The 13,110-nt window shown below is 45.6% G+C and overlaps 1 protein-coding gene across 3 annotated transcripts in view; it reads left to right on the top strand.

Moving 5' to 3' along the window:
* The window catches only part of SMOC2 (SPARC related modular calcium binding 2), a 155,997-nt gene extending 148,064 nt beyond the window's left edge, over positions 1–7,933 (top strand). For all 3 annotated transcript variants that reach the window (XM_081531074.1, XM_081531072.1, XM_081531073.1), the window contains exons 11-13: positions 405–679; positions 4,001–4,038; positions 6,452–7,933. In XM_081531074.1, the coding sequence (XP_081387200.1) occupies positions 405–679; positions 4,001–4,038; positions 6,452–6,469 (331 nt within the window). In that variant the 3' untranslated portion in view covers positions 6,470–7,933. The remainder of the gene's footprint in view (positions 1–404; positions 680–4,000; positions 4,039–6,451) is intronic.
* The last annotated feature ends 5,177 nt before the right edge of the window (positions 7,934–13,110 follow it).

Genomic DNA, 13,110 nt, shown 5'->3' on the forward strand with positions numbered 1-13,110 from the left:
TTTTCGTTTGCCTGTGACATAAACGGCCTGCCCACGAGCACAGATAAAGGAGTAGAAACCTCAGGGTCCAGGTAGTGGAGACGGGCATCCTGTGGTCGGAGTGGCCATCCACGGGGTTTGGTCCTCAAGACCTGCCAACACCCAATGTGTGACCCTTCTATACAAACTCACTGTGCCATTTGCAAGTTTGAAACCAGCTTGAAAATTTTTGCCCAATCTCTTTTTCTAAGTTATTTTTAAAAATCTTTATTATATTGAAGGGCAAAGACAGGCAGCCTTATGCCGCAGGAAGGAGAGGGCGACAAGCAGGTCCCTCCATCGGGGAAAGTCAGAGCTGGGCGGGGGCGCCTTTCTGGACAGACCAGGACTGGGGCGGGGGTCCTGACCTCCCATGTGTCCTCCAGGCTCTCGGAACCTGACCCCAGCCACACGCTGGAGGAGAGAGTGGTCCACTGGTATTTCAAACTGCTGGATAAAAACAACAGCGGGGACATCGGCAAAAAGGAAATCAAGCCCTTCAAGAGATTTCTTCGGAAGAAGTCCAAACCCAAGAAATGCGTGAAGAAGTTTGTGGAGTACTGCGACATGAATAACGACAAGTCCATCTCCCTGCAAGAGCTGATGGGCTGCCTGGGCGCGACGGGAGAGGAGGGCAAGGCGGACACAAGGAGGCGCCACGGTAAGCCTTTCTCCTTGCTTTGCAGCCACTCCCGCCCACTCTCCGTGTCTCTGCAGAGAGTAAGACAGAGGAATGGTCCTGATAGTCTGAGTGTGGGGGCAAGTGTGATGCGCCATCTGACGGCAGGGCCCTGTCCGTGGAGACGCTGGCAGACCGTCGGGGAGTGGTCAGAGGGGAGCGGTTTGGAAAGGAGAGCGCTCAGTGGTGTCTGGAGGCGCGTCTCAACTCTTCTGTCCTGGGGAGGGGAGGGGAGCCTGCCCTCCCCACGAGGCCGCCTTCTGATGCTGAAGAGCAGACTGGGGACCCCAGGGAGCCGCTTGGGGACCCAGTGCACAGCCCCCGACCAAAGCTTCAGCCTGTGTATCAGCAGCTCAATAGTTCTGTTTCCAGTCATTTCCATGGCTGAAACGGAGTTCCAGCTGTGCTGTCAGTTGGGCAAGTCTCTTCCCGGAACCCGAGCGCCGTTCCAGCTGCTGGGCCACGGCCAACACCTTGGTCCCTGTTGCCGGGTGGGGTCCAGGGGGCCTCTCCCACTGCTGCTGTCTTACGATCCCACCTTCCTGTTGCCGAGCTTGCAGCACAGTTGAAACGCGAAGCAGGTCTGAGAGCGGAGTCTGGAGCCGGGAGATGGTGGTCTGCGCGCCTCCCTGTGTCTGTAGCTCAGCCGGGACAGAGAGCATCAGCCCCTGTGCTGGTGGTTCATCGCTCAGTCGGGTCCGACTCTGTGACCCCAGGGACGGCAGCCCACCAGGCTCCCCTGTCCATGGGATTCTCCAGCCAAGAACACTGGAGTGGGTTGCTCTACCCTCCTCCAGGGGATCTTCCCCACCCAGGGATTGAACCCAGGTCTTCTGCCTTGTAGGCAGATTCTTTACCGACTGAGCTACGAGGAAAGATGGCCCCTGACCTCCTCCAAATAAATTAATGTGGTAAAAGTGACAACCTGTTAAAAAATGAGCATGGCGATTCGGATAAAAAATCAGCTGATTTTGCAGCTCCTTTTTTTTTTTTGCTGAATTTCTCTTAGTTTTTTTCTACTGTTAGTTTTTTTTTCAATTTTATTATTGTTTATGTTTTCCTATCCTGTGTCATTTGAATAGGGAAAAGTCAAAGAAACATAAATATTCAGGAGGGATTATTTCTAAATACCCAAGCTGTTACCAGTTTCTTTCTTTTTGTTTTTGATAACTACTTAACAATGCATTTTTTATTCTAAAAAAATGAGAAATCAAATAAAGAACATAAATAACATGTGATCTTTTAAGACAAAAATCAGACCATATCTATAGCTTTCCAAACACTATTTCTGTTCATATATACATACAATCCATGGTGTCATGACAGCAACTGAACAACAACAAATATATCCATATTTATGCACTATGATTTTCACTACAAAATGGGATCATAATATGTATACTTAATCACATTTATTTTTACTTTAAGCAATTAAACAAGATTTTGCATTTAAATTTTTGCAACTAAGACATATTATTAGGAGCATGATCTCAATTTTTGCTATTATAAAAAATGCAAAAATGAAAAAAAATCCTGGAAAATATTGAGGAATAGATAGAGCATAGAAAAAATATTTTCCAAGCATTCAAAAAACAATTCACAAAAGATGACATGTCCTCATGATTCTCTAAAATGACAATTGTACAAAAAATCAGCAATTAGGAAATGCTCATTTTTGACCAAATTATGTTTTCACCCAAGTTGCCATGCTGGCTACACTCTCTCAGGCATATTGCCTGATGGCCGCTGCACCACGTGCAGTGACACCTGGGAGTGATCAGTGTCACTTGATAGCATGACGTCACCCCCCACCCCCATCGCTAAGCTTGGCACTGGGAGCTGGGAGGTGCACGCTCCTTTTCTCACCGGAGACTATTTTCATGGATGTGGCATGGTTTCATATTTATTTTAATGAGGTACATTCTGTTTCATTCAAATTAATTAGCAGTTTATTTTTTTGCCCTTTATGTATTTAAAAAAAACTTCTTCACAGAGTTTTTCCCTACTCTGTCTTGAGTGGAATATTTCATCCAGGGTCATTAATGAAATTTATATTCTTTTCATCTATGCAGCAGAGTTCCAGACACGTAGAAATGTTAACTTTTCTTGCTGTAACTTAACTTTAATCTGTGGCTACCTCCAGTGATCAGTAGACTATTTACTGTAAAAGAAACCAAGAAAAATCTGGCAATTGTTGACAGCCCAGTTGGTTAGAGTAGATTCAAAGTATCAGTTTGATATTCTCTAAATTTGGGCCAACGGCCCAAGGCCTGCTTTCTCTGTAAAGTTGTCATTGCAGGCCAAACAAAGTGGAGGGTGGTGACAGCCATTATCAGATCCTTGAATCATTCAAACCTGCAAGTGAAAGAAAAAGTCCATTTAGCTACTTTTTATTCAATAATTTTGCAATTTACTTAATACATTTGTGTTTCAGCTGATCATGCTGTTTCTGTCTGCTTGAATATAGCAAGAGAAGAGTTTTAAACCTGGAATAATTTTGCTTTTTAGTTTTTTAATTGAATGGTCATTAACAATTAATCAAGGCATTTGGGATTAAGGGTGGTGCCCTCTACCTAATGACTCATTCAAAAGATATTTGTCAAGTGCTCATGCTCTAAGCATTGGCAAAACCACAGTAAATGAAAGAGACAAAAATTCATGTACTTCTAGAGCTTACATTTCAGTGTGGAAACAAGAAATAAATAGGGAAAATCCACTGCAATGGGTGGTGCTTGCTATGGAGGTGATGGGGGGAGACTGGAATTCCAGGTGGAGGTTTTGGGCAGGAAAGTGTCTCCACAGGTGAGGTCCCAGGTCCCTGTCCTGAAAGAGGCTCAAGCTAAGAGGTGGAGCCAAGCAGGATTTGGGAATAGTTATTTTGAGCCAAGCCAGTTAAATGATTCTCATGCTTTAAACGTAAACCCAAAGGTTTCGGAGCACTGGCATGATGTGCTGGGTCCCAGGGGCCTGGATCACCTCTCCCTGGCGGAGCCTGAGAAGCTGAGGGAGGCTCTCTCCGTGGCAAGTGGACACGCCTTTGGAATCTGGGGGCAAAATGGAACAGTCTTCTGAAGTTGGACTAGAGTGTCTGTATTGTTGGAAATTGTTTATACACTGGCTTCTGTGATCCATCATTTACACTGCACGCTGAGCATGTGTGTAAAGCCTGTTTTCTCAAAGTTTGCTAGTGGGTGACTCTTCCCTATAGTGATGTGGATCTCTTCCTGAGAAAGTCTACTTAACCTTTTACTAATGAAGTATATTTGGTTTCTAATCTCTCTCTCTCTTTTTTTCCCCTGCTAGCCCCTAGAGGTAATGCTGAAAGCACTTCTAATAGACAGGTGAGTATGTTTACACTGTAGCCATAATAATTTGCTGCTTTAGTTGTAGGTAATAACAATTGAAGTTCTGTTCATTTGGAAAGTGAAGCACCTTCCAAGAAAGAAACAGCTTACCCTGTCGACACCCCCGTGAGGCCTCAGAGAGCCCAGCAAGATTCTGTCAGAAATCACCAACTTGCTGAATTAGCAACTTTAAGATTTTTGCCCTAATTATTTATTTCTACTACTTGAAATTTCAATTATTTATTATTTTTAGAGAGATTTCTGAGTCCCCTTGTTTTGTGGGAATATGTATATATATATATATATATATATATTTAAACAGTTCTCCAGGATTTGCATCTGTAATTTCTTTCTTGTGTTTGGTGAAGGAGACTGCAGGGACGGGGGGCCTTCATCTTTCACCCAGGTGCCCGAGTGAGCCAAGCACAGACTCCGAAGGACTCAGCATCGTGCCGTGCGCTCATAGACCTCGCTCTGGCCTGCTGAGTCTGGGTCTCTAGCTGCAGTTAGAGGAGATGACCGTGTCATCCCAACCACTGCCCTCTCAAGTCTAGAGTCTCTTCCAGAAGATAAACATGAGTGGCTCCCTCCTCTCTCAAAGCGGGGGCCGCATCCTCCTTTCTTCACACCACTCGGCAATTTGTTTTGTATTTTGTCTTCACTTGTTTGATGTCAGGTCTCCATTTCCTAAGACAAGCCCCCGTATTTGTTGTGGGTTTGAAGTGGAGACCTCCAGTGCACACCTTGGATGTAACTTAAAACCATTTCATTAGGAAAGATGTGTGATACGGTTGGTTTTCTTTGTTGAGCAAGTATTTATGGTTTCAACTTTTTAAATCCCAGTGCAAATCACTTGTGCTTTAGAACAGGGCTGGTCTGAAAGCAATTACCTGGCTGAGTTCCAAAGACTTCCACACGACTTTTTTCCTAAGATAACAACGGTGACGGGCACACACGCGCTGCCTCGGTCTGAAATAAACTCTGTTCCAGGCACAAGCCTCACTCCTGAGCTTTTTCCCTGGAAAAGGAATCTGGAGCAGTCTCCCCAGCTCTCTCTATGGTGTTTATCACTGCAAGCCGTGACCCTGGGTGAGGCCCTGCTGCAGCTGGCATTTATTAAAGCGATTGAAGACCATGCAGACTTCTTGAAGAAATCAAGAGTCCAACCACCAAAGTCTTTCACTGTATGAATAACCAAACACAAGAATAGGAAATAAAGGGCATCTCAGAGGATGCACGAAGCTCATATTTAATAAAAAAAAAAAAAAGTGAGCTGCTTTTCTGGGTGTCTTCTGCAGTTTCCATCACGATTTATCTGTGATCAGAACCCTGCCGTCAAGCGGTGTTGATGTAGGTTAAATCATTAGTGCCACTTCTCCAGCAAATCTGATCAGTGTTATTCTCTGATTAAACGTGGTGGTGGTTTATCTTTATCTACAACTAATTAAAATAGAATCTCTTGTTTACTTAATGCGGGAGATGCAGTATCTCTTCTTGCCGCCTGTTCATATATTTAGCAGGGGGATAAAAGCCAACCCAGAAGTCTCCTCAATATTTAAATGTCATTATTTTTAATAGAATTGACTTGTGTTGGTTGGAATGGGTCTATGTGGCAAAATAAACCAAGAAGGTTGTACATTGCTTATCCTTTTCAGTCTGTATGATTTTTAATTGGCAGAGTGCAGAATTCCAGGAACTTAGTAAGCAAACCTTTCAGTTGCATTTCTTTTTAGAGATGGAATAATGAATGGAAAGGATGAAAAGAAAATTGTCAAAAAGCAGCCATGCTTTTATAAAATCTAAAGCATAAATTAGATTATTAAAAATATGTTTGCATGATAAATCCATGGTGATTGGAGATTCTGCAGAATGTTTAATGTATTAAAGCCACTTACAGTACGTGAAATAAATGCTAACTTCCTCAACTGATATTTTTTTCCTGATATTTCTAAGCATTGAATGAAAGAAAAGTGTTAGAAGTTAAGAAGTGCCCAAAATACTTTAATTTTTTAAAATTAATTCTTATTCCCAAGTAGGGCTTCCCTGGTGGGTCAGTGGTAAAGAATCTGCCCGCCAATGCAGGAAACATAGGTTCAACTCCTCGGTCAGGAAGATCCCCTGGAGAAGGGAATGGCAACCCACTCCAGTATTCTTGCCTGGGAAACCCCATGGACAGAGGAGCCTGGTGGTCTATAGTCCATGGGGTCACAAAAGAGTTGGATACAACTTAGCGACTGAACAGCTACAACAATCCCAAGTACCCTCTCTTTTTCACTTCTATATAAAATACTGCTTTTCCCTTTGTTCTTATCAGCTGGATTTATTTTATTCCTGGAAGGCAAGCCTTCATTTTCACAAATGAGTGATTCAAATGTCTTAATACATCTTTTTTTTTTTGTCTTTTTTTCAGCCAAGGAAGCAAGGATAAATGACTCTACAGCAGGTCCTAGACACACGGCCGACTCCCTCACCAAAAAGCAATTAAAAAAACCCAAAACAAACACATAGTATTTGCACTTTGTATTTTAACTGTAAATTCACTTTGTAGAAATGAGATATTTAAACAGACGGCTTTAATCTGTGAAAATGGAAGGGCTGGCTTCAGAAAATTAATCACATACAATGTATGTGTCCTTCTTTGACCTTCAAAATCTGTAGCTGGTGGAGATGTATTTTGAGTGGATTTAAGCTTAATTTCTTCATCCTACACATGTTAACCGAAAGAAGCCTTGGCCGAGGCGCCCTGGCTCCAACCTGTATGTCCTCCTGATGGGAGCCGTTACTAGCAGTCCCGCCAGGCTGGCTTTGCTAGGAATCTACTGTCCTGGCGGCATCGCTGAATCCATGTTGGAAGCTCCATGGCTCCGTAGACGTTTGTAACTGACTGCTGTCCCCGTCCTGGGTTTGTTCGTTTCTTGGGGTTTTGTGTTAGCTTGTTGGTTTTCCATCCAGAGTTCCTGCTCACGCAATGAGTTATCCAACCACTAACGCAGTCTTTACCGGTAGTGCCCTGGTAGAAAAGGAGATATTTCAAACTCTTCTCGGTATGCCTGCTTTTCCATTGCGAGCTTCTGTTTGAGTTTTGCCTTGGGCTCAGATTATCCATACTGTAAATGCTAGAGAATTCTGTCTGCCTTCCTGAGGCAGCGTGGAGGGGCCCAACGTTCAGAAAAGTAAATTTAATCATGATCTGACCAAGCCAGCCAAACACGCTTGTCAGCCTTCTCCTCTTACACCTGGCCCCTGTCCATCTGTCCACGGTCTACCCCGGGGCCCCCGGGAAGGGAAAACTATCACCTGAGCAAGTTATGAGTGGTCTCCTTCAAGAAGGCATGACCAGGCGAGGCTGTGCTGGGCGCTGGTCCTGGAAGCCGGGGACAAAGACCTGCGGGGGCCCCCGCCTCCCTTCTTCTTTCCTGGAGGCCTCCGGGCCTCGAGGACTGGCCGGTGGGAAATTCACCCGAGTGCGGCTGGACAGGGTTGGGGGGCAGCGGAGCCGGGCCCCAGGAGACCCGGCTGCCCCTGTCAGGGCTGGAGCCCACCTCCGTGATGTGCCCACGGGCTCCACGGAGTGGCGTGGGGTGACGAACCGTGACGCTGCCCCAGCTCTAGCTTTAGGTTTGGAAACAAATCTTCCCGGCCCCAGACCCCCCAACATACAGCCTGTCGATCTATCCCGACAGTTTTCATGAAGACGTTTCCTGTGGTGTCTCGTTTAAATTGCGGGAAAGTCAAAGTGGAACCTTGGAGCCGCAGAACCAGCCCCCGTGTGTGTCACCATTGTTTAAGAAACAGTTATGATCCTAAATTTATTGGATAATCTTTTATATTTCTGAACTTTGAATTTAATCATTTTTCTTAGATTAAAATAAAATATGCTATCAAAACCGTAGTCAGCCTCTTGCTTCATTCTATGGGTGTCTACCGTCAGGGGGCAAGGCAGGGATGCTGGGCTGGGGGGCGGTGGACCCTGGTGCTGCCCCTCTGGCCGTGGGACTCAGGATAAGAGCCTTTGGGGGCTTCGGTCTCCTGCTGTCAAACAAGATGACAAGCAGCGATGTGAACCCTGGTGAAGGCGCAGGTGTCCACGTGTGAAGGGTGCAGGCTGGCGCAAAGGGCACAGTGTTCATCCTCGCAATGGAAAGCGGCCGTCCACTCACGAGGAACTGAGGGCTGGAGGGCTTCCTGTCCTGCCGGATGCTGGGGGGACCTCAGAGGAGACAGGAATGTTCTTGTCGTGGTTAAAGCTGATGCTGCTCCAGCACCCCTGGCAGACCACTGGTCCCCAGCCCCAGCCTCCGGACCTGGTGTCCTGCCCTTGGCTAGACTCTCTACGTCTCCCACTATGGTGGGGGCTGCTTCCCTCGGTTTTGCTGAGATGTAACTGACCCCCAGGGCTAAGGGTAAGACACACGGCATGATGATTTCACCTCCAAATGCCATGAAATGACTGTCACAGTGAGTTTAGATAGCATCCAGCCTCTCACATAGGTACCAAAAAAACGTTGTTTTTCCCCCCTAGTGACGAAAACTTTCAAGATCTACTTTCTGAGTAGTTTTCAAATCCACCAATCAGCCACATTAACTATGGTCCGTCATGGTGTGGTCTCCACAGCCGCTTCTTGGCTGGCCATGCTTCCTCTAAGACTCGCTGTTCCTTCCTGGTAAATCTCCCCTCAGCCACACTATTTCTTTCTCTGCTCAGAAAAGTGTCATCTTTGTAAAACTCAACCTTAGCATTTCAACTGTGCAGTCAAGATGCTCCTGGAAAGAGGTTAAGAGGAAGCTGCCAGGAAGCACTCCGTGAAGGGGTGGGGCTTGGACTGTTCTGGAGCAGGTAGGAGAGGACGAGGCGTCCAAGAAGGCATAGAGCCTGAACAAAGGCAGGTAGGCTGGAGGGACGACGGGGCCATGGAGGCAGGGGTTCTGCCAGGACTGGAGCAGATGGTTCTTATTGCTAACTATTAAGACTTTAAATGAGAAACAGAAATGGTTTCCCTTACGTACCTGGTGCAGCTGTTTTTAGTGATAGATGCCTCCCTCCTCCAAGGCCCTCCCCCCTTCTCATGTTGAAAAATGCTCTCCTGCCTCTTGCCAAAGATCTCCCAGGGGAAGATTATTTAGAAGTGCACTGACCAGCTCAGAAATCACGCCCATGAAAGTCACAACCAGAATTTTCTAAAGTTATCAAGATGAAAGGTGTCAGCTTTTTTGTAACCCACATGCAGAAATGACTGACATCATCATAAGCTGCCAAGTGGACACCAGATCACGTAAACCACAGAGCCGGACCAGAGAGAAAGTAAGGGGAAGAAAGTAAGAAGCTCGTGGGCTGTGGTGATGGTGGTAGTGAAAATGGTGGTAAGGAGGAGGATGATGATGATGATGGTGCTGATGCTGATTATGATGATAATGGTCATGGTAATGATGGTGATGGTGGTGGTGATGGTGATCAGGGTGATGATGATGACGGTGCTGATGGTGATGCTGACTGTGATGATAATGGTGATTGTAATCATGTTGATGGTGATGGTTATGAGGGTGATGATGAGGGTGATCAGGGTGATGATGGTGATGGTTGTGATGGTGCTGATGGTGATGCTGACTGTGATGATAATGGTGATGGTGATCATGTTGATGGTGATGGTTATGAAGGTGATGGTGATCAGGGTGATGATCATGATGGTGATCATGATGATGGTGATGATGGTGGTGGTGATGATGGTGATGATGGTGGTGGTAATGGTGATGATGATGATGATGGTGGTGGTGGTGACAGTTATGATGATGATTTTCTCCCTAATACCATATACTACCACAGAGGCTTGGAAAAGGAAATGGCAACCCACTCCAGTATTCTTGCCTGGAAAATCCCATGGACAGAGGAGCTGGCAGGCTACAGTTCAGAGGTCGCAAAGAGTTGGATAAAACTGAGTGACCTAACCGTAGCACATACCACAATGGCCAAAATTTGTAAAGCATTTTTGATTAATTAGATGCTTAGGCTTTTTTGTATTTCTTCATTCTAAAAAGCTGTATTAGCTACTTTTTTGCTACAAAGCTATAAACAAACCACCCCAAAACTCCACAGTCTGTCCTATCCTTGTCTATTCTTATCACTCTCTGCTTGTTTTTATTATTATTCTTTTGATTCTTATCACCCTCTGGCTGGGCTCTGCTGGGCCTACCCCGTGCCTCACCGCTGCTGCCACTGGGGGTGTGTCTCTGCGCGGCCGGGGCTGAAGCACGCGATGTGATTTACCGGACATTTCAAACCTCATCTTGTGACCTGTCTGCTCGCATCTGTGAACTGCCCCTGAGCTCCGAGCAGGTCCCCAGGCTCAGCCTCCCAGGCCCCTTGGGTCTGTTCTGCTGTCTGTAGAGCAAGGTCTTGTCCCGGGCACCAGCCAGAGGGTAAGCGTTTTCATCAGGGACTGGACACGACTGAGGGCAGAGGCACGCAGCACGTTTTATGTTTTATTTGACCCGAGTCCCATTTAGTTGACAGGCGCTGAATTTCCCTGGCCACTGGCACCTCTTCTTTGCATCTCTTCTTCAGAGTTTGAGCTAGACACTTGCTGTCCACGATGGGACGGAGGGGTGGCTGCCGGGGGCGGGAGGGAGTGTTGCCACAGGCCCCGTCCACCTCTGACACTGAACAGCTCATGGCGTTTACTCCACCTTACATAGTTTATGTGAAATAAATGCCCCCTTTCTGCCTATTTTCTCTGGACATCTGAATGCTTGCTAAGTTCTGATAAACTTGACCAGTTAATTCAATTCATGTGTGTTTCACAGTGGAAAGGTTTCATACACCTTGTTATTAATATTTTACCTTCAAAACAAAGATTTGATTTCCGTCAGTTGAAGTTATGCTCAGTCAATAGATTGTTTTCTTTGTTTAAAAAGGTGGATTTTTGTACTCCCAGCCAGACTGCCTACATGCTGCCTTTCCAGCCTACTGTGGCTGCTGTAGTTCAGAGGAGAAGGGCCATTTCCCTCCTTAAGATCTTCTAAGTGCACCCAGGGGAATCACCTTGAATGTTTCAGTTTTAATTTACATATTCATGATGCTCTGGGTATTAGACCAGAAAAGCTGTGTCATTACTTAAAATGTGTCCAACTCTGCTTTTTCATCTAAGAAAATGGTCTTTCTAATTTGGTGAGCAATGTTATTAACTGAGCCCTGTTATAATAAAAGAAACGTATTTCTAGAAGTAAGACAAAATAAATAATTTGAATGTGTTCTGAAAAGCGTTTAGGAGTGGTTGGTGGTGCTGAGCAGAGCACATGTGACCTGGAGTGGCTTCTGCCAACAACTTCTGGGCTTTCTGACACTGACTCTGTCACTCGTGTGTGAATGCTCAGCCACCTCAGTCGTTTCTGGCTCTTTGCAACCCCACGGACTGTAGCCTGCTGGGCTCCTCTGCCTGTGGTTTCCCCATGCCCTCCTCCAGGGCATCTTGGTGTGGGTTGTCATGCCCTCCTCCAGGGCATCTTCCTGACCCAAGGATCGAACCTATGTCTCTTAAGCCTCCTGCGTTGGCAGGCGGTTCTTTTCCACTAGCACCACCTGGGAAGCCTGACTCCATGCTCACTGAGCCTTAAATGCAAGTCCCCCCACCCCCAGCTTGGGAAAGAGGAATAAAATGAAAACAGAACTTATTAATAGCAACTCTGATGTTCACACCTGTAAGGAAAGTCTATTCCTTCTGGTGACCCCACAGTCCCTGACATTTCCTGATCTGGACAAACCAAAAACGCTGCCCCTGGGTGACGGAACCTGCTTAAATGTGCTTGTGTCTGTCCCATCAGGTCCTCGAAGCTGAGCCTGTGACTAGAGCAGGTCTGTTCACCACAGTGCGGAGTGATCACACGAAAGGCTCAAAGACTACCGCTGGATTGGATGGAAACGGTTCCATTTTGCCATCGACATGTTAAGTAATCAATAAGTTTGATGTAAGATTCTGTCTTCCATTTCGTGCCTTTCTCTCTAACTCTCCTTCCAGTTATTTGTGACTTTTCCTAATGTTTTCCCCTGGAAGATGCGTGTATCCGGTGACATCTTGAGAGATGAGTTGTGTCCCATCATTATTACTGCTCTCAAGACGTGTTCCAGGGGAAGGAAACTAGGAGCAGGATATAGTTGGCAGCTTTGGTGATGAAGCTTTTCAGAGACCAATGCCCACCCCCGGCCCCCCAGCTTGGCGAGGAGCGACGCAGACTCTTTGCAGTATCTCCAGGCCCTGTCACAATCGCCAGCCTCCTCCGTCACACCTTTCTCAGGTCACACCGCAAAGTCTAACCTCAGAAACGGATCTCCACATTGGCAAATCGTTTGACTCCTCAGTCACCCAAATGTGAACAATTCCACCTTTTCCCCCAAACCCGAAGCCAATCATTTCCAAATGTGCTGTTTTTATTTGCTTTTGTGTTGGGGAGCTAAGCGGTAATTCACTGTAGCTCCCTAAGGGCTTTTGAGAATTCCTTTACTTGTAAATTTTGAGATGAACACATCCATCTGTTATTTCTCCTCTTAAGTTTGTAAATCCACGTGCTAAGTACAGCATATAGTTCTAGGCACCATAGATCATATTTGTAATAACATCATTTATGAAATTAAATCAGGTCACGATGGCCACCATTTGAAAACCTCAGATTTAGCTAAGAATTGTCTGTAGGTCATGGTTCACATCAAATAAAAACCTCCTTCATGATTATTGTTTCCTTCTCAGTAAGTTTATTTCCATTGTCTTCACTTATCTTCTTCTTCACATAATCTTCTCTCAGTTAACAGCAACTGTCATCTTTCCATTTTTCTATTTTTCATAGTCTTACTGAGACACAAACATGTCATTTACTAAATTTGCAGTGGGCTTGCTATTTTCATGTTATTTAGGTTTTCATGACTGAAAAAACGTAGACTAACTCATCTTTTTGTCAAATGCTAAACATATACATTTTCCAGTTTCTTCTTGGGAGAGTGGAGCATGGAGGCTGTGTTCCATCTTGTTGATAAAACGCATGTTGACTTTAAAATGAAGATCGATCACATTATTAAAACCTGGA

This window comes from Giraffa tippelskirchi, chromosome 9 (genome assembly GCF_054371585.1).
Source record: "Giraffa tippelskirchi isolate mGirTip1 chromosome 9, T2T-mGirTip1v1.2.pri, whole genome shotgun sequence".
NCBI lineage: Eukaryota > Metazoa > Chordata > Mammalia > Artiodactyla > Giraffidae > Giraffa > Giraffa tippelskirchi.